The sequence below is a fragment of the Archocentrus centrarchus genome, chromosome 2, assembly GCF_007364275.1.
Source record: "Archocentrus centrarchus isolate MPI-CPG fArcCen1 chromosome 2, fArcCen1, whole genome shotgun sequence".
In the NCBI taxonomy this organism is placed as follows: domain Eukaryota; kingdom Metazoa; phylum Chordata; class Actinopteri; order Cichliformes; family Cichlidae; genus Archocentrus; species Archocentrus centrarchus.
The window spans coordinates 6,908,606-6,930,874 of NC_044347.1; the positions used below are offsets into that span (position 1 = coordinate 6,908,606).

Genomic DNA, 22,269 nt, shown 5'->3' on the forward strand with positions numbered 1-22,269 from the left:
GATCTGAAACACACATTTTTACATTCAGTGTCACTTTGACCTTCTTCATGATGACATCATCAGCATGTTTTTATTATCAAAGTGATCCAAAGTTCACACTCAGCTGATTAAAAAACAGAAAAATACTCAAAGATTTACTTTAACATCCAGTGATGTGTCTTCAGATTAAATCACAAGAGGATCAGCAGGTAACATTTGAATCACTGTACCAACCCCCCCCCCCCCCCCCCCCCCCCCCCCTAAATCACAAGAGGATCAGCAGGTAACATTTGAATCACTGTACCACCCCCCCCCCCCCCCCCCCCCCCCCACACACACACACACACACACACACACAGTCTGATTAAACCAGTTTAACCAGCCCTGTTGGTTAAACTGCTGCTTCTGCTGAGCCCCTCCCACCTGTCCTGCTTCAGGTGGAGTCCCGCCTCCTTCCAGAAATCAGCTCAGTTGTGCGATAGATAGATAGATAGATAGATAGATAGATAGATAGATAGATAGATAGATAGATAGATATATAGACAGATAGATAGATAGATAGATAGATAGATAGATAGATAGATAGATAGATAGATAGATAGATAGACAGATAGATAGACAGATAGATAGATAGATAGATAGATAGATAGATAGATAGATAGATAGATAGATAGACAGATAGATAGACAGATAGATAGATAGATAGATACTTTATTGATCCAACAAGGGGAATTATTGATTATTGTGTCAGTGTTTGGTGTCCAGGTGTGGAGTGGAGCTTCTTCTTCTTCTGCTCTATTTGCAGAAACTGTAAGTTTGCTTTGTTTCCTTTAACAGTTTGTCTTCAGGAACTTTACTGTTTGTTTCTGCTCTGTGAGGTTTGGATGTTCAGCTCTGATTTCAGGACAAACTTTGGATCATTCTTTGAAACAAATCACATGATCAGGCTGTGGACTAAAACCAGAGTCCATAAATCAGAGCAGCTCAGAGTTAGTTGATGGTCAGCAGCTGAGCTCAGGTGTTGTTACTGTGGACTGATTGACAGCTGGGAGGGAATTCAGAAAAATGTGTAAGAATTGTGAACTTTGTGACACGTTGTTGCTCTTTGTCAGGATCTCAGGTCATAAGGTTTTCAGAAAGCACCTCGTACACACTGAGGTATGAAAAAAATCCAGTATGGCAGCATCAGAAACCTGTTCACCAACGTTCATAAAATGCTCAGTAAATGTTCTCACTGCAGTTTTTAGTCTTTGTTTTGTGTGTTTAGGACTTTTAGCTCTACAACTACAGCAGACACTTTCTCTGATCTGCTCTCAGATGGAGCGGCTGTGAGGACACTGACTGTCCAACACTTTAACCTGTAACACCTGCATCTGATTTCATTCTGACCAGATTTGAACAAAAATCCTGTTTCATGTTCGAGTGTTTGATCCTGATTGTTTGGCTCTCAAAGGTCGAGAAAAACAGGTTTTTATTGTCAGAGGTTACTTTATGAACGGGACCGTGTTTCAAATTTAATTATGAATTCATGACAAAAACACAAAAGATTAAAAAGAATCAAACAGTTGTGCTCAAAAGTTTACAAACAGCAGAATTGATTGATTTTTGTCCATTTTTCAGAGAATATTAATGATCAAACTTTTCTTTGGTTCATAGTTGGTGGTTTGGTGAAGCCGTTGTGTTTGACCTTTTTAGATCATGAGCACCATTATTTAATGTGGTTGTAGCTGAGATATAGATCCAACATGGAGGCCTCTGATTGAAAACACTGTGACAAACTGCTGGCTCGCCTCCAACAGGAAGTGATGCTGACTCTTGATGAGCGGACAGAGGAGTCGTGTTACTCAGAGACTGGATCAGAGCCACCAAAAGGGTTCATATCAAACTCTGATCTGTCTGTTAATCACTGACAATATTTAAAGATGATTACAGCTCCAAACCATTTGGATTTCTTCAGCTCTCTGCGTTTCTCTCTGACTCCTCCATCCTTCTGAGCCTCAAACTGTCACTCATTTCCTCATTCAGTTGATATCAGAGCGCATTAATCTGCACACGTCAGTCTGTCATTACTGTAAAGAGACGTTATTCCTCAAATAAAGTCAGAATGAGATCAGAGAATCTGAGATTTGACTTTTTGATTCTGGATTCTCTTTGGTTTTTATTCTGTTTCAAGTTTTGATTCTTTGATTTGATTCTTGAGTTTCATCAAATCAATGAAGATCTTTGTGTTTCAGGTCAAACTGGATTTAACTACAACTGTGTGTGTGTGTGTGTGTGTGTGTGTGTGTGTGTGTGTGTGTGTGTGTGTGTGTGTGTGTGTGTGTGTGTGTGTGTGTGTGTGTGTGTGTGTGTGTGTGCGTGCATGTGTGTTGCCTGGCTGCTCAAAATGATGTGTGAAAACAAACTTGTAACTCTGTCTCAGCTCTGTGAGCAGACGTCTGTAGATGATGATCAGTGTTTGAATGAAGTCAATGAAACACACAGGAGTGTGTGTCAACAAATCAGTGTGTGCAGTTCTCTGAATCATTAATGTGAAGCTCTGAACTCTGTTGATCCTCTTTGAATCCTGGATCCGCTGAAATATTAGAAATTGTTGTTCAGATGTTTTGAACTGCTGAACATTGATGGACTGAAGCTCCTACTCAAAGTGAATCAGTGTGTGTGCTGGGCTGATGTGTGTTTCCTCTGCAGGTGAAGGTAGAAAGTGTGTGTGAGCTGATGTGAATTCATCAGCATGGATCAGTGTGAGGACAGAGAGGAGGGAGTCCCTCCCTCTAAAACCACTCTGTGTGGGGAACATGAGAGCCAGACCAAAGCTCAGAGGTGAGATGACCATCTCTAACTGTCCATGACTCTTCTCCATGTCACAGCTCAGCACTCACATCACTGCTGCATCATTATTCACAGGAACCAACCTGGACCTGAACCTGGACCTGAACCTGAACCCAGCTGTGTGTCCTTAAAGAGCGACGAGTCAAAGGAGATTTTTGCTGACTTTAAATCAGGTGTTCCTCCTCCTGCAGAGAGGTAATGTGTGTCTAAATGTTGTTCCTGACTCAGTGTTTCTGAATAAATTCTCCATCATGTTTAATGTCAGCTCAGCTCTTTTTCACACACATTTCTGTGTTCATATGTGAAGCGGTGTGTGTTGGAGTTTGTTGCACAAACACAGCAGTCAGAGTGTAAAGAATGGATGTTGTAGGAGGTGTTTGTGTAGTGAAGAGGCTGAGTGTCTGTAGGACTGCAGCTGCTCCAGCAGGGGGCTCCTTTGAGCTGTGCTTCAAACACAGGAGACACCTTTGTGAGTCTGTATTTGATGTCCTGCTGACACGTTTGTCTTCATGAAGGTTTATGGATCATTGTTCTATCCTCACATGTCTGAGGGGCTGTAATGGTTCATACGTTGCTTCCATGTGAGCATGAAGGTTTCAAACAGTAAAAACAGTGGAGTGATTTTCAAATCAGTAACTGTCAGGCAGTCAGTGTAGGGACTTCAAATAGGTGGAACCATTTCTCTCCTTCTGGTCCTCGTAAGCATTCTGGATGCAGTTCTGAATCAGTTCTAGTTTCTATTTCTAACATTTGTAGGTAGAACAGAGAGCAGAATACTGCAGTCAGGCCTTCTAAATGTAGAAGCATGTATTAGTTCCTCTAATACGCAGAGATAGAAAAGATCACACTGATTATCTTTCAGCTAATAAACAGATTGATGGAAGGAAATGCTGAGTCTCCTAAAGACATTTCCAAAGAGTAGCAGGCATTTGTTGAAAGGAAGCAGAGCTCGAACTGATCAGTGCTACTTCCAAAGCAAATCATTTCACACAGTGCATTCGATCTATAGTGTTTTAGTGACTCAGAGGAAGTTGTTGAGAACTGGGAGCTCAGCAGTGAAAGCACAGAGAGAGAGACTGTCTTACTCCAGGGCGCTTCAGCTGAAAGGAAATCTTTGTGAAGGAGTTGGTGAGAGCTGTTAGGACTAAACCACAGTGAGCTGAAAGCTGTGAACAGCTGCAGACTGAGCTGTAGATTCTCAGTGGGATCACTGAGGGCTAGTAAAGCTTTGCTGCTACAGGGAGTCATCTGCTTCACTCTTCATCCAAACATCACTTCATGGACTTTGAGCTTGTGTTGGTCCCTGTGTGGATGAGAGCTAATTCTTCATGATTCCTTCACAGAGTGGATCAGGAGAGCTCAGAGGTTCCCAGTGGTCAGTCTGCCCAGCAGCATCAAACACAGCTGGACTCCATATTTATGGTTTGTACATGTACAACAACTACTGTTACATCTGTTCTTTCAGTCATCTCCATGCTGCACTTTGTACACCAGTGGATTGCACTGCTCAACATTGTTACCAAAGATGTCTGCTTCACAGAGAAAATGTGCTTTTTCTTATGGATTTTGATCTCTGTCTATAGATGCTCCACAACCATTTTTATTGAACCATGTAGAGCAGCAACAGAGGAAATGCAGAGGAAGTGATCAGAACATTTTGTGTGGATGTCATTATCTTGTTATTACTGAGCAAGTATCTCTATGCTGTCAGCAAAGCTGCAATAAGTGAACTGTGATATAGTGAGGGACGACTGTAGTAGGAAAATCAAATACAAGGTCAGATTAGAGGTCAAAGGTCAAATAGAGATAATATAAGATTTGAAAGTTTTAGTGGTTTCTGGTTTCAATGAAGAAGTTTTGGTTTTGTCATGGTCCTGGGCCAGTGGCCCAGTGTTTTTTGTTCTTTTGTTTTTGGTCCGCAGTTTATTTCTAGTTCTTTATGTTTCCCGGTGTCAAGTCTGCAGCTGTGTCCCAAATCAGGGGCCGCATCCTTCGAAGGACCCGTCCTCTGTAGACCCAGTCCTTCGCGGCCCATGAAGACCGCAAAGGCTGGAAGTGAGCGGCTGTGAAATTGGACGGTCTAGCCTTCATATCAGCTGCCCTCACCTCAGCATAGCTCATGTCGCCTAGCAACCGTGACAGTGCGAAGCGCAGCTGTGGAAAAGCAGCTGGTTAAACGGAGAACGAACTTTTGCTCCTTTTTGTGGTTTAATTTTAACCGGTTAAAACAAGCATAGCACATTTCAACATTAAGGAATACAGCTGAGCAAATGATTAATATCCAACTATATTAAGTGAGACATTAATGTTGAATAAAACTATCCAGTTATGATGCTTAACTTTAATTTCAGGCAAACCGATTTGCTGAGGAACAAATGAAACACTGAAACAAACCAAACATCAGCTGTTAGAGATCATCTGAGTGAGTTATAATTGTATTTAACTTCCACTCAGTGGCGAAAGCCAGCGGGGGTTTGAAAAGGATGTGCCGGCAGTCAGGCATTCTGGTCAGCTGGCAGCTAGCGAGGTGAGCTGCTGGTAGAGCAGCAGCAACAGACAGCTCCAAAAACATCGCAGCACTTTTTGCAATTAAGCGATATCTTGATAAAACGAGCTGATATTTGAGGTTTAAACATCTTAAAAGTTTATTTTGTTTCACAGAAACAGTCATATTTCAAACTTTTTGGCCGCTATCCTCCGCCATTGTTGTACTTGAGTTTTGATGCGCAATGAATCATGGGATATGGTAGGCCACGAAGGATACACCGGACCTATCCTTCAAATTCGAGAAAAGAAGGACGCATTCGTCGACCGCATTTGGAGGAGCCTTCGAATTTGGACAGCCTTCGTCGCCTCGCTGTGACGTAATCGGCCTACAAATGCGGCCTTCGAAGGATGTGGCCCCTGAATTTGGACACAGCCTGCATCTTTGTTTCCCGCTTCTGTCTTTCTGTTTTACTTTGATAGTTGTCTGGTCCCTGTCTGTTGTGTTCAGTTTTGCTTCCCTTGGTTTTGTCATTATGATTAGTATTTCCTGTGCTCCCAGCTGTCCCCACTCCCCTCGTTATCCTCTCATGTATTTAGTTCCAGTGTTTTCTCAGTCTGTTGTCGCGTCGTCGTCATTTGCTCCCCTGCTATGTCCCTTCTGTGTTTTGCCTTAGTTCTCGGAATTCAAGTCTAGTTATCCTTCTGTTTTTCTGCATTTGTTTCTGGTTCAGTCCAGCCCTTGTGTTCTGTCCTGCACACGCCAAATAAAGGCTGAATTTATATCTTACCTCCGTCTTTCGTATTCTGCGTTGGGGTCCACTTCCTGCCTGCCACACAGCTGTACATGACAGAACGATGCATCCACAATGGACCGCGGCTCTCGTCTGGCTCGGGGAGGACCTACTTTTTTGAATGGTCCCCAGCAACGCCGCTCACCTCCCCTGCCTAAACCGCAGGTTTGTCGAGTAGGCGGACTGTTTTTGGCACCGGCCACTCCCTCACCTGCCTCTCCGTTCGCTCGCCCCTCTTCCCTCTCGCAGTCAGAGCAGCAATGGAGGAAGAGGAATTTCCGGCAGCAGCGGGGGGAGTTTTTTCCGGCGCCGTGCCGTATAATGCTGCAGATTTCCCCACCATCTGCACAGCTGTTTCTTCAGCCCGCTTCAGTGGGGAGGGAGCGTGGCTCTCGGCACCGGAAATGGCACTCTCAGGCCACCAAACCTGTGAGTTACCCTGTTTTGGTCCCTAAAGGAACTTTTCAATTAGCAAGGCTCATCTGGATACCCTGGAAAGTATCTCCTACTCTCAAGCTATGGACTCTGCTGCTCTCTCCCTCTCAGAGGAGAGCAGGAAGATTCTTATCTGGAGAGTGGACAGGTTGTGTTTGGACCTATTATCAAACCCGTGTGAGGGGGAACAGGAAGCCATCACCACCAGGCTTCAAGGACCGATTACTGGTTTCCCTTGGCTGATGGACTCCTTGCATGGGTTAGTTAAATACTTTCTGATTACCACCTTCATTCGTCCACACCTGCTGCAGCAGTTTCTCAGCAGCTTCAGTCTCCGTCACCTGCAGCAGAGCCTCTGTCCCAGTTTCAGTCAGCACCCCTAGTGTCAGCCTCAGCAGCTTCCATGTCTCAGCCAGCGCCCCGAGTTTCTCAGTCAGAGCCCTTGTCACCATCATCCTCACCATCACTACCCCACTCACCCAAGAAATCCCCAAAGCAGTCTCAGCTGTCCAGAGAGACAGCTGTGTGCCCTGTACTGCAGCCCCAGCTTGCGTATCCAGGGCCTTGCCCTGAAGTTCCCACTCAGACCGAGCCACCAGGGGTTCCCACTCAGTCTGAGCCGTTAAGGAGTCCCCGCACACTCCGAGCCGTTAACCCTTTGATACCAAATGTGTCCACTGTGACATGACATACTTCAAAAGTGCCGCTGTTCGCGGACTTCCGGCGACAAATACCGTATTACCCCTATATGGCTGTGATGTGCAATTTCTGGGCTTTCAGGAACCGTTTGCATTTTTCCGATAGGACAAACGGTTGCGGAGTTACGGTAATACGCCAGCTGATCAACGTTCCTTTGATCAGCCGACTCCGAGCTGATAGGCCACGTCTCAATCAGCTGTTCGCCGCTATTGAGGGCAAGTAACGGGCGCTTCAGCAGTGATCGCCCGGCGTTAAAGGGTTAAGGAGTCCCCGCACACTCCAAGCCATCAGGGGGTCCTGCTCAGCCCAAGTCTTCCGAGTCTTCCGCTCAGCCCGAGTCCTCAACCATCCAGGGCTAAGGAGAGTCCAGGCCAGCTAAGGCTCTGGAGAGCCACAGCCACATGCCACACAGCTGCCCGCCCAAGGTCCTCCATTTCCGCCGCATGCCACGCGTCCGCCAGCATGAGGTCCTCTGTTGCCTAGGCCGCATGCCACGTGGCTGCCCACACAAGGTCCTGCGTCACTGCTGCCACTGAGAGTGCGGTCGGCCTCCAGCCTTGCCTCATCACCATCGCCGCTTTGAGCGCGGTCCGCCTCCAGCCTCACCTCGTCGCTGCCGCCGCTGGGATCGCAGTCGACCTCCTGATGATCCTTGTGTTCGCCGGCCTGTCAGTTTTGCCCCGTGGTCTGGGCGGCCCCCTGAACGATTTTGAACTGTTTTTCTGGCCTTGTGCTGTTTTTTGTTTGTGCCCTTTGTTTTTGTTTTCAGTTCTTTGGCCCTCCGTCTTTCGTATTCTGCATTGGTGTCCACTTCCTTCCTGCCACACAGCCATGCATGACAGGTTTTAAAACAGACCTTGAAGCATATCACTAGAACCAACCAACAACTAAGCCTTATTTTTAATCTCAGTGGCCTAAAATGAGTGAAGTGTGACTGTATTTATTTTAGAAAAATTTTTGCTGTAGACCAGCAGATTCTCATTGTGATCTGATGTTTGGCTCTATGATTCAGTCTGATTGGGTCGTTCATATAATATTCTGTTCCAGCTGCTGGAGGACAACATCATCACTTTTCTGAAGAATGAGCTGAAGAAGATCCAGAAGGTTCTGAGTCCAGATTACCCACAATGCTTAGAGGGTCATGGGGAGGGTGACACGGCCTTGGAGGGTGAGGATAAAGAGCAGAAGAAAAGCAGAGAGGCTTTTGTGAAGATCACACAGCAGTTCCTGAGGAGAATGAAGCAGGAGGAGCTGGCTGACCGTCTGCAGAGCAGTAAGAGGATTTCTCTGAAGATTTAAGCTGCTGCAAAAATAAAATATTTACTAATGTCTCAAGAGATGGACCAACATGTTGGCCTACTTAATGCATAATAATTAAATTTATTAGCTTATTATTGCATTTTCAGAATACATTGCTCCACTCTGTCGACAAGAACTTAAATCTGCTCTGAAGAAGAAGTTCCAGTGTGTGTTTGAGGGGATCGCTAAAGCAGGAAACCCAACCCTTCTGAATCAGATCTACACAGAGCTCTACATCACAGAGGGAGGGACTGCAGAGGTCAATGATGAACATGAGGTCAGACAGATTGAAACAGCATCCAGGAAACCAGAAACAACAATCAGACAAGAAGACATCTTTCAAGGCTCACCTGGAAGAGATGAACCAATCAGAACAGTGCTGACAAAGGGAGTGGCTGGCATTGGGAAAACTGTCTTAACACAGAAGTTCACTCTGGACTGGGCTGAAGACAAAGCCAACCAGGACATCCAGTTCATGTTTCCATTCACTTTCAGAGAGCTGAATGTGCTGAAAGAGAAAAAGTTCAGCTTGGTGGAACTTGTTCATCACTTCTTTACTGAAACCAAAGAAGCAGGAATCTGCAGCTTTGAAGACTTCCAGGTTGTGTTCATCTTTGATGGTCTGGATGAGTGTCGACTTCCTCTGGACTTCCACAACACTGAGATCCTGGCTGATGTTACAGAGTCCACCTCAGTGGATGTGCTGCTGACAAACCTCATCAGGGGGAACCTGCTTCCCTCTGCTCGCCTCTGGATAACCACACGACCTGCAGCAGCCAATCAGATCCCTGCTCAGTGCGTTGACATGGTGACAGAGGTCAGAGGGTTCACTGACCCACAGAAGGAGGAGTACTTCAGGAAGAGATTCAGAGATAAGAAGCAGGCCAGCAGGATCATCTCCCACATCAAGACATCACGAAGCCTCCACATCATGTGCCACATCCCAGTCTTCTGCTGGATCACTGCTACAGTTCTGGAGGATGTGCTGAAAACCAGAAAGAGAGGAGAGCTGCCCAAGACCCTGACTGAGATGTACATCCACTTCCTGGTGGTTCAGGCCAAAGTGAAGAAGGTCAAGTATGATGGAGGAGCTGAGACAGATCCACACTGGAGTCCAGAGAGCAGGAAGATGATTGAGTCTCTGGGAAAACTGGCTTTTGATCAGCTGCAGAAAGGAAACCTGATCTTCTATGAATCAGACCTGACAGAGTGTGGCATCAATATCAGAGCAGCCTCAGTGTACTCAGGAGTGTTCACACAGATCTTTATAGAGGAGAGAGGGCTGTACCAGGACAAGGTGTTCTGCTTCATCCATCTGAGTGTTCAGGAGTTTCTGGCTGCTCTTCATGTCCATCTGACCTTCATCAACTCTGGAGTCAATCTGCTGGAAGAACAACAAACAACCTCCCAGACAGAGCAACGCCTCTACCAGAGTGCTGTGAACAAGGCCTTACAGAGTCCAAATGGACACCTGGACTTGTTCCTCCGCTTCCTCCTGGGTCTTTCACTGCAGACCAATCAGACTCTCCTACGAGGTCTGCTGACACAGACAGGAAGTAGCTCACAGACCACTCAGGAAACAGTCCAGTACATCAAGGAGAAGCTCAGTGAGAATCTGTCTGCAGAGAAAATCATCAACCTGTTCCACTGTCTGAATGAACTGAATGATGGTTCTCTAGTGAAGGAGATCCAACAGTCCCTGAGATCAGGAAGTCTCTCCACAGATAAATTGTCTCCTGCTCAGTGGTCAGCTCTGGTCTTCATCTTACTGTCATCAGAAGAAGATCTGGATGTGTTTGACCTGAAGAAATACTCTGCTTCAGAGGAGGCTCTGCTGAGGCTGCTGCCAGTGTTCAAAGCCTCAAAGAAAGCTCTGTAAGTTATAAAGATTTTTTGTCTTAAATATTCTTTACAGGAAATCGTTATTATTTTCCTGTTATGATCCATACAGTGGTGGGAAAACCTACTGATTTCTTAGGTTTTGTATATTTGTCACATTTAAATATTTACAGACCAGCAAACAAATTTTAATAATATAACCATGTATACTGTTATATACATTATTTTTTTAAATTATTTTTTTTGGCCTTTTTACGACTTTATTTGACAGTCAGCAGTCAAGAGAGAGTGAAGGGAGGAGAAAGATGGGGAAGGCACAGGAACCTGAGCCATCTGCTCCGCCATGCAGCATATATGTTCGCCTGCTCATCCACTGTGCCACCCTGGCACCCCACAACATGTAGTTTTTGAAGATAATTGATTTAATTTATTATTTTTTTTCCTTAATTAAATCATCATTTAATAACCCGAGTAAATACAAAATACAGTTATTTTCTAATGTAAAAAATTTTTTAATCTAAAAAATGTTTGTGCGGCAAAAATGTGACAAACTAGTACAGGGGTAGGCAACTCCAGGCCTCGAGAGCCGGTGTCCTGCAGGTTTTAGATGTTTTCCTGATCCAGCACACTTGAATCACATATAGAAGTCATTAGCAGGACTCTGGAGAACTTGACTGCAGACTGAGGAGGTAATTCAGTCATTTGATTCAGGTGTGCTGGATCAGGGACACATCTAAAACCTGCAGGACACCGGCTCTCGAGGCCTGGAGTTTCCTACCCCTGAACTATGAAATCACTAAGGGGACAAATACTTTTTCAAAGCACTGTATTAGGGTTTGGGCAATTTGCTTCATATTCCAGTTGCCCCTGTGGCATTGTCGAAGACCAAGAACAGAAGACCCTGCCATTGTGGTATTGCTTTAAAAAAAAAAATCCAAAATAAACAAGCAAGAAAAACACGAGTGAAACACCAACAGGCACATCGTGAGTTTGTTCCTCACTTCTAGCATGAAGAAGCATGTTGACAAACACCTTTTTCTGAGTAGCCCCTTAATTTTTCAGCATATGTTGGCTGGATATCAGCTGAACAGTGATAACAGTGGAGGAAACAAGAAAATGAGATCAAGGACATAAAGGAACACCTCTGTCAATGCACATTTACATTAAGCTATGATTTATTTAAAAAAAAAAAAAAAAAAAGAGAAAAATCAGTTCAAAAGTCAGAAATATCAATGTCATATTTTCTTATATTTGATAATGCTGATGGACCAGTGTCACTACACACACACTCACACACACAAACACACACACACACACAAAGCATGTGTCAGTTGATACTCAGACACGTCTGTGTTCAAAGTGTCGGTTGTTTGTAGAAGACTAAACATGAAACTGTAGCAAAGCAGATTTAATTTACTATGACTCAGAATGAGGATAATATTTATTTAATGCATTAATGAAGAAATTAGATTGGTGAGCTATTACTTTGACCATTGCTGATACCTGTGTTCATCAGTACAACCCTGCACTATATGTTATATCTCTTCAGGCTGAGCAGCTGTAACCTGTCAGAGAGAAGCTGGGAAGCTCTGTCCTCCTCTCTTCAACTAGAAGACTGTGAGCTGACAGAGCTAGACCTGAGTAACATCAACCTGCAGGACTCAGAATTGAAGCTTCTGCATGCTGGATTGGAGAGTCCCCGCTGTAAACTGGAGACACTCAGGTCAGATCATGTGGTTTGTGATTTGATGTGAGATCTGTTTATCAAATACTTGTAATATTTAATTTATATCCTGACATGTCCTTACTTGTAAATCTCTTTCAAAGTGTTTCTTTGAGTTTCATTGCATCTAAAACCAGATTTTTAGCTCTTTCAACAAGTGGAAAGCTTCCAGTTTTCTTGCAGTTAACAGCTGCTTACAAGCAGTGTAGTCTATATTTGCATGTGCCAATAACTGAGAAAATGGTGGAAATGAACACATAAATGTCACATTTCCACTGCACGAGGCAAGGCAGAGGACCTCAATGCAAGATTCTCATGGCTTGAACTAAGTTAACCTGAAACTTTTTTTTTTTCAAGGTTGATTTTTATTTTCTTAATGCATGATGAGCATCTACATTTTACTACATTGTAAAGGAAAAAAGAAAAATGACTTATTTCCAACAGGGACACAGATAACCTTTTAGGCACACCATATAAGGATAATTTGTACATCGGAGAGAATAAACTAAATAAGTAAATTAAGCAAAACAACAACAAAACAAATTTTTAAAAAAACACCCGTACAAATAGAAAAATCAGCAACAATTTTTCCCGTCCGACCCCCACCCTTCTCCGCGTGGCTCATTTTCTGTGCATTTATATTCCTACACAGTCATAAAAACAGTTTGTACCTACACCAGTGTTAATTTCGTTGATGAAATATTTTCGTCATAGTTTTCGTCAACTACCCTTTTTTTTGTGACAAAAACAAGACGATAACTAAATAAAAACTACTTTAAAAATGATGATGAAATTAATTGACACTTTTGTCAACGAATGAAAACAAGACGAAAATACTTGGCGGGGACGACATCCAATCAGAACTTATTTTTTTTTTTTTTTTTTTTTTTTTTTTTTTTTTTTTTTTAGCCTGTAATGTCTGGTAGATCTTGCAAGCAGAACTGTGATCTGAATGCGTTGTTGTGCCAAACATATTTGCTATTTCAAGATGAGCTCTATAGGTTCTCAATAGGCTCTTCTTGTTGTTGTTTTAACCCTTTATTTTATTTATCTGAGTTATTTTTCCACATACTATGTAACAGCCAGAGCTGACAGGCTGAAGAAGAGGAAAATAAAGAGAAGAAAAAGGGAGAGAGAAAGGGAGCAAAAAAAAAAAGGGGAAAGAGCACAAGTCTATTAATCAGATACTTCATCACTTTAACATATAAAAAAAAATACTATCAATACTTGCAAAAATAAATTTGTGTGTGAAAAACAAAACTAACAAAGCATGTTACGCACACCAACAATTTTGTTGAGTTGTGATTGAGTGGGCGTTTGTGTCTGTGTCATGTTTGTGTCTGTGTCATGGAACGTACTTACCAATGAGGGCAAAACGCTGCAGCTCCACCCATCAGAAGCCAGAGGCAGGTACGGAAAGCCCCCGGAAACCCAGGCCACCAGCAGCCCACCAAGGGCCAGGAAGACCCCCGGCCACTCAGTCCAAAGACAACCGCACACCTACCCCAGCAGACGGGAGAGGGTGGTCTCAGACGGAGCCCCCCCAGTCGAGGAGCGAGGGCTCCAGGGAACCCAAGGCGATGAGAAGCCAGCCCCCCCCCAGCGGCCAGCCCCCTGCACTGGCCGGCGGCAGGGCTCCCGGGCCCACGGCACCCAAGGACCGCCCGACCCTCCACAGAGCCCCCCCCCACGCCGAAGAAGCCAACGCAGCCCCGCACCGCACCCCCAAGGGGGGCAGGCCAGTACCCACGCCAGAACACCCAGCCCCACCCAGGAACCCCGAGGCACCCCCATCCCAGGGGGGTAGGGGGGAGGAGGCAACCAGCAAGGAGCGGCCAGGAGGCAAGGCACAAGGCCCAGACCCAGGTCCAGCCATACATACAAACACACCCAGACACCCGTGTACACATTTATACACAGATACTCATACATGCCCATACATACTTACCCACACACAGATATGCCATACATACACATTCACTCACCCACCCATACTCACGGAGACGGTGACAAATACACAAAGACACACATTCATCCATAGCTACCCACCCTCTGAAGGCGGGGCAAGTGGAAACCACCCCAGGGCCAATCAGAACTTATTTAATTTAGCCTTTCTTAATCTTAGTCCTGTACCTTTCAAAGAGTGCACTGCTGTAAAACGCTCATATTATCTTAGTAAGGTAGTGTTAATGATCAAGTGTGTGGGACACAGGTGAAATGCTAATGTTAATATTATTAATGATATTCCATAACTTCTAATAAATGTTTAATTTTGTGTAAGTGTGTATAATGACTAATTCAAGGGAACTGAAGAAAAAGCCTCTGCAACATTGCGTGGAGATCTGGGGCAGTGCTACTGGATTGGCAGACTGGGGTGGTGGTCCCCATCTTTAAGAAGGGAAACCGGAGGGTGTGCTCCAACTTTTGGGGGATCACACTCCTCAGCCTCCCCAGCAAAGTCTATGCCAGGGTGCTGGAAAAAAGGATCCGCCTGTTAGTCGAACCTCGGATCCAGGAGGAGCAATGTGGTTTTCGTCCTGGTCGTGGAATGCTGGACCAGCTCTTTATCCTCTCAAGGATATTTGAGTTTGCCCAACCAGTCTACATGTGCTTTGTGGACTTGGAGAAGGGATTCGACCGTGTCCCTCGGGGTATCCTGTTGGAGGTCCTGCGGGAGTATGGGGTGTCTGGCCCATTGTTGCAGGCCATTCAGTCTCTATACAACCGCAGTGAGAGCTTGGTCCATATAGCTGGTGATAAGTCGGACTTGTTTCCTGTGGGTGTTGGACTCCGTCAGAGCTGCCCTTTGTCCCTGATTCTGTTCATTATTTTTATGGACAGAATTTCTAGGCGTAGCCGAGTGGCGGAAGGCTTCTCCTTTGGTGGCCTTGGAATCTCGTCTCTGCTTTTTGCAGATGATGCGGTCCTGTTGGCTTCATCAGGTGTTGGCCTCCAGCTCACAGTGGAATGGTTCACAGCCAAGTGTGAAGCGGCCGGCATGGGAATCAACATGTCTAAGTCTGAGGCCATGGTCCTCAGCTGGAAAAGGGTGGAGTGCCCTCTCCAGCTCAGGAACAAGTTCCTGCCTCAAGAGGAGTTCAAGTATCTCGGGGTCTTGTTCTTGAGTGATGGGAGAAGGGAGCGGGAGATCGACAGATGGATCGGTGCTGCACTGGTCTGTTGTGGTGAATAGGGAGCTTAGTGTATAAAGTGAAGCTGTCAATTACAATACAAATGGCAGAAATTAGTTTCCTTAGAAGGGTGGCTGGTCTCTCCCTTAGAGATAAGGTGAGGAGTGCAGCCATCTGGGAGGGGCTCAGAGTAGAGCTGCTGCTCCTCCATATCGAAAGGAGCCAGTTGAGGTGGCTCGGGCAACTGATTAGGATGCCTCCCGGCCCCCTCCTGGGTGAGGTGTTCCGGGCATGTCCCACTGGGAGGCGGCCCCGTGGCAGACCCAGGACACGCTGGAGAAAATATATCTCTCGGCTGGCCTGGGAATGCCTTGGGGTCCCTCTGGATGAACTGATGAGGTGGCTGGGGAGAGGGAAGCCTGGGCTTCTCTGCTTAGGCTGCTGCCCTCGCGACCCAGCCCCAGATAAGCCGAAGAGGATGGATGGATGGATGGATGCAGGAAAAGCATTTACATTTTACACCCTTTATATTTTAGTTGACTAAATCGACTGTAGATTTAGTGGACTATATTTTTACGATAATTCATCGACTAAAACTATAACTATTCAGATGACTAAATTATAACTAAAACTAAATTACATTTTCATCAAAAGAATGACTAAAACTAAATCACACCCCACTCAGCTAAATCCAGAGAAAGTTGAATATCTATGAAGTGGCCCCAGATTTTCTCAAAGGCTGCTTGTTTCCCTCTCACGTTATCCAAAATCTTTTCAGGCTTGCAGTAAGAAACCAGCTCTTCCATCCATTGTCACTGCACGAAAAGAGGCATATCCGTCCCCGTATACTGACGCGGGCGCACCTAGTTATCGTCAGCTTTCGTCAGCATACGGGGCAGCGCATATTCGTTCGCCTGAGATGGATATGGTCGTTTACGTACCACCAGAATCAGCGGGGGGTAAAGGTACGGGGGAGCCGGCAGGCGCGAGGTGTTAACGACTCCACTTTACATATGAATAGCAGCGCCTCAAGCCGAAGCAGCGGCAAGAGACCCACGTGGCTTCTCAGTCATTGGATGATAAAAATGACATCACAATTCAGCACTCACATGTGATTGGTTGGTAGATCTGTCCCCCCATTGGCCTTTATAAAGACAGGCCTGGGTAAGCCCCTCCCTAATAAATAATAACCCAGTAATAAAAATTATTTTTAATTATTATTTCTGTGATATACCTTGTATGTTATGTTGTATTCATGCCATGCTAATAACCTCAACTAAAAGGAATTCAATTAAGAGAAACAAATTGTGAGGCACAAGTTTGAATATTTTTTTTTTGTTTTATTTATAAAGCAATATGCACATACACACACACACACACACACACACACACACACACACACACACACACACACACACACACACACACACACACACACATCATATAATCTATATATATATAAAAAAAACAAAAACATTATGACACATAATGCTTTGCTACTTCTGGGCCATGTGGTGGTGGCTTTCTCTCAGAGCATGGTCCAGCATACAAACACTTATGGTGCACAGTGTTGTATTTAGGGTGAGCTTCTAGTCTGTCTTGCAGTTTGGCTCAGAGGTCACTGAGCTCCTGGCTGGGGAAGCTTGGGGGTCTTAATCCAGCCCGACACGCCCTCTGAGACGCCATCCTCCTCATCCAACATGAGGTCAGTGGTGACACCGTCCCAGAAGGCAACCTCCTTCACTGCCAGGACACTCGCCCTCGCCTCCAGCAGCTGTTGACACAGAGCACACATTAAGTCATTATGAAACTATATGAAATATTGTGAAAAATCAGGAAACTACACTGAAAGTTTGAGTCTCTTGACTTTGAATGTACACATAGCAGATAAGACCCTGAATGCAAAAAAAAAAAAAATAATCAGCCCATCTTTGTCATCAGAAACAATGGTTATCTGACAAAGTACCAACTCCTGCATCCTGTGAATAAAAGACAAATGAACAAGTACTTTGAAAAAATTTAACACTGATAAAAGTACTTCAGTGATTTTGGTCATTAACCCTTGAGGCACCTTTAAACTGATTATACACTTTTTATCTTTTAGGTCCCAAAATGTTACAGCTGCTGAAACTATAAACATTCAATGTTAATTATTTTCACCTTCACTGCATCACCTTTTTATTAAAAAGGTGATGCAGTGCTGTGGTGGGCCGTCAGGGCCTGCAAGGCCTTCTCTGCTGGCCTAAAAAATATCTGAATCACAGACTGATGTTAATTATATCTTGTCCATCAATACTTGTTAAATTATTCGAAATGGTTTGTACGGTTCCTTTCACAGCTTTTCCTGTGGTCGCGCTGTTTCCAGACGTGTATTTTCATATTAAAGCATTTAACCAATCACATTTCAGCCATCATTTGTTGCCAGGGTCAAAGAAATCTGCCTGGAGGCCTTCATAATCAGTTCTGCGGGCCCCGTAGCACAAAAATAAGTGTCGATCAAACAGTTTGATCAACCAATCAGATTATGAGTTGGCAACACCGAGGCCCTCTAGCAGGCGTACGGTAACGGCAGCATATTCATACACTTTGATTGGATAGTCAGTGTACTAGCCAGAGCTAGCAAACTGCATCTGTAGCGAGCTGCACAAGCAAAAATATGGTTGTGTTGATTTTATAGCTGTTTTGTCAACCCACAATGGCTGAAGGAGGAGAAGAAATGGATTTGGTTGCAGATTTATTGCCAAAGCCAAGACGGACTTTTCAAGAAAAGCTGGACATCATTAAGAAAGGTCGGGCAACTCCGAAGCTAGCAAGCCTGTCACAACCGGGAAAAGGATGTGTCCACCACTTTCAGTCCACTAATTACGAGCGGTACCACGGGCTCACAGGCCCCGAGGAACACTGCAAATTGTATTGCTGGGAGTGCGTGTTGTTTGCCACTGATCGACATGGTGTTTGGAGCCACACTGGGTTTGTAAATTTGACTTGCCTAACCGAGGCAGCAACGAGACACCAAAGCACTGCCGGACACTTACAAGCAAAACATTCGGGGACACCAGAGCGGATCAGCTGAGCGAGCAAGTGCGCAGGGAAGCGGAGCTCCACGACGTAAAGGTGAAGAATAATAGGGAAATCTTAAAGAGACTGTTAGATTGGCTTTTTTTGGGGGGGGGGGCAAGTAGGAACTTTAATTTCGGGGTCACGATGACTAAAATGTTTCTCTCTTAATAATAATTTTATGAGGTTGTTATCAATGCATTTTTATATGTGTCGCAGCTGTAGCGGCAGTAAAAGGAGACTTGTGCACCTTGGGTTTGTTTCTTCGGTAAATGCTTTTATTCTGGCTACATGAGCTCTCAATCTGCGATGCAACAGCTCTTTCTACTGCATTTCTGCATAAAAAGATGTTTTTATTGCCATAAAATAGTTATTGAGGGTGGAGTGATTCAGGCGGATCACTACTGAAGGCCTAGGTGTGAAATGCACGGCCGCCACTGCTTTTTATATACATTTTGGGTTGTTCAGAAGAAGCCAGATTTTATATAAAGTTAAAAAAAACAATAAGTAATATTTTCCAAAAATAAACCTGCATTTCCAAGCTAACTACACAAATACAGCAGACCAACAAAACAATCCAATACGTCTTACCGGCTTCCTTCTTGCACGACACCGGGCAGAGTTTTTAATGGCTGTCGCCTTTTCCGGACCGTGAGGCTGACTGTAGCGGAGGTTCGGCGAACCGTCTGTAGGTTTTTCAAGAAGCTGAAAAACATTTTTGTACATTGTAAATAAACACAGTGCATACATAAACAATATTCAGGCAAAAAAAGATACTTACACACAATTATATCACTGTCAACGCATTAGAAACCCACTCGCGTTGCGAGGCGAACAGTCTGTGGAAAAAAACGTGAAAATAAATAAGAGTAAAAACATTTTAAGTTCTTCTCTCCTCCACACATTGAATACTGCTGCTTTGTTTCTGATTCTTACCTCTGCAGAGGATCATACCGGCTTTTATTGGATTCAGAGTTGTGCAGGCCGCGAACTGCTTCCTGTAAGATGAAATAAAAATAAGAAACCAAATCACAATACGTCTGTCAGCTTACTGTGACCATTCCTCCACTCTTAGTATTTTTGTTTTAGAAACGACCAAGTCTTACCGCAGTTTTCGGATCGTGCTGCCGTCTTTTCCTCGAGTCCTTCTGTAGGTGAGTCTTTGTTAGAGTCCAAAGCATCGAGTCTCTAAACAATAGACGCCATGTTGTCTTTCAGTCGCTCTCGTACAAACTTGAGTAACTGAGGAGATAACCCACTCACTGCAGCCAGCAGCGTCTTCTCGTCTGCAGCGGGGCTGGTTGAGGCTGGCCGGTAGAGAGGCCCGCTTTCACCGGGAGCTTCTGGGGTGTTGAAATATAGACGACGTCCTCCATTGTCGTACCGGGAAAGCAGCGTAGACAAAAACCGCCATTCAGTTTGAACAGAAGAGAAGGAAGGCACTGATTGGTCCTACAGACCTTCAGCGTGATCCCGCACGTGATCTGTATTGTCCAATCACAGGCGAGGAAGCTGCCACATGGAAATTAAATTCATTTCATTTCAAGTGAATTCAATTTTATTTATATAGCAGCAAATGACAACAAACAGTCGCCTCAAGGCGCTTTGAATTGTGGGTAAAGACCCTACAATAATACAGAGAAAACCCAACAGTCAAAATGACCCCCTATGAGCTGGAAGATGTGTTGTTCACACATCCACTGTCTGTTTAAGCAGGACAACTGAGAAGGTGACTGTTGCATTAAAATTTTCCTTATTTTTTTTTTTTATTTACCTTTTTACATTTACATTTTTCTCATGAAGGTTTTGCTGATATCTCTTATGTACATCCATGTATAGCAAAACAAAAGTTTATACATTTTCGTATTCCATCTTTCTTGGTAGTCTTTAATGTCATTGATGCATGTGAACATTCACTGAACGTTTATAGCAGCGTTCATGGGATGTTGTCTGAATGTTCAATGCTAGCTGGGAAGCCACTGCACAGAAGAGGATGATGGTGTGACAGACTTTTAGTTACAGTGTATTAGACTGAAAACTGAGTATGCTTTTCAATGAAAATAATGCTTGTAGTGTCACCAAAATCAAGATATAGCCTTTGTTTATCTCCCTCAGTCCACTAAAGTTCAGGGTTCACAAAAAACTCCATGACAAAGGCTCACAGACAGAAGCTCACAGACAGAAGCTCACAGCCTTATTGGAAAAAGGGACAAAAGCTGAAAACTTCCAAAAATATATTTCCAACTAGATAATTCAAATTTATAAATTAGAATGATTTCTTGTGAGATTAGTCTTGTTTGAATGTTTCACTGTAGAAATAAAAATATGTTGGTTACAACTTGGGAGGGGTAGACCACTGGTGAGTACTGGTGACCACTGGTGAGTACTTGATTTGCATTTGTATGACTCACAGAAACCTCCTTTACATATGAGAGCCTGCCCTAGACCTGAGGAGAGGGGGGGAGCTGAGGGAGCACTGACACAGAGAGTTCACGGCAGTTTCCCTACAGTTTACTGTTCTGGCCAAAGCCTCCTGCTGAGAGCCCTAAAACTCAAGGCGCGCGGCAATATTACATACAAGAAACTGTTGAAAAACCCACTTTTCATGCAGTGTGTCTTGCTGATGGTGGATTTTCGGATTTACAGTTGGTTAGGATACTTTTTTTTTTTTTTTTTTACTGCAGTGTTTGCAAGTAGGATAAAGTATTTCTTATAATAATTTACATTGAGGGATGCTGTTTCTCCTATAATTCATATTTTAGGATCCTGTTCAGTCTGATTTCTTGTAGCCCTTGAAGTTATTTCAGTAGTACGTTTCTAAAATCCTTCTATAATTGGGTAACTCTACAGCATGTGTAAGAGATTGCCATCAGTCATCTCTGGCATTTAGGGGAAATTTTGCTGTCAATTTTATGTAACCTAAAAGGAGTATAGTATGTCCTATGGAATATATTCAATTGAAATTGTCTATGGTTTGTGGAAATTAACAGTCTGTCCCTGTTCCAATTGGCAATTCCAATCTGTCTCCTCATAAACGCAGTTGTTACAAGGTCTGTTTCTCATTTTTGTTTTGTAGTTACCTTATATATGGGTAGTGTAGTGCAGTGTTTTTCAACCAGTGTGCCGTGGGAGATCGTCAGGTGTGCCTTTGATCAGCTGCTGATCAGCAGCTGATCAAAGGAACTTTGAATTACTGTTATAACGCGACAGTTTGTCCTATTGGAAAAATTCAAACAGTTTCTGAAAGCTGAGAAACTGCACTTCACAACCAACATAGGGTATTACTGTGGTGTTATTACAGTAATTGTTGCCGTAACTCCGCGAACGGCGGCTCTTTTGAAGTACACTGAGCCGATTATGACATGTTCGGTGGTATAGGGTTATAGTTAACAATAACCTTCATCCATTAAAACATTGTACGGGGACTTATACATTAGATTAGATTGAACTCATTGTCATTGTGCGCACAAGGCACACAACGAAATGATTGTTCCTGATTACTCATCCAGACACGAGCATCTGCGGTCATGCAGCCAAAGACCGGCGCTACCGTTAGGCAATGTGGTTTAAGTGTCTTGCCCAAGGACACAACGCAGCGCAGGGACAGGGGCTCGAACCTGCAACCTTCCGGCTGCAAGCGCCCTACCCACTGCGCCACTGCCAGCCATGATGCCATCATACATGATGATATTAAACTGGCATTAGCTGTGCTTGCCTCTATCTCGTGTATTGTTGTGTTATTCCTGGTGACAGAATGCTTTTGGACAGAGTTAGAGTTTGCAAAACACTGAAGTTTTTACTATAAAACCACATTGTTGTGGCATTTGTTATGTTCAAGCTGTGTTTTTGACGTGGACATGTTAAGTGCACTTTTTATTTGAAAGAAGATATATATTATATATCTTTTGTGTTTATTTGATTCCTATTCAAGACACTTTGATAAGAGTGACTATATTGTTAATATAGGCTACAGAGTATCATTTTTTAACATTTTTGG

The 22,269-nt window shown here is 44.1% G+C and overlaps 1 protein-coding gene across 1 annotated transcript in view; it reads left to right on the forward strand.

The window, feature by feature from the left end:
- Nucleotides 1-658: 658 nt before the first annotated feature.
- LOC115798471 (protein NLRC3-like) overlaps nt 659-22,269 on the forward strand; it is a 45,014-nt gene continuing 23,403 nt past the window's right edge. Inside the window, 7 exon segments of the mRNA XM_030755320.1 lie at nt 659-789; nt 2,671-3,006; nt 3,405-3,414; nt 4,159-4,233; nt 8,271-8,496; nt 8,630-10,397; nt 11,911-12,084. Coding sequence (XP_030611180.1) covers nt 2,714-3,006; nt 3,405-3,414; nt 4,159-4,233; nt 8,271-8,496; nt 8,630-10,397; nt 11,911-12,084 — 2,546 coding nt within the window. The 5' untranslated portion in view covers nt 659-789; nt 2,671-2,713.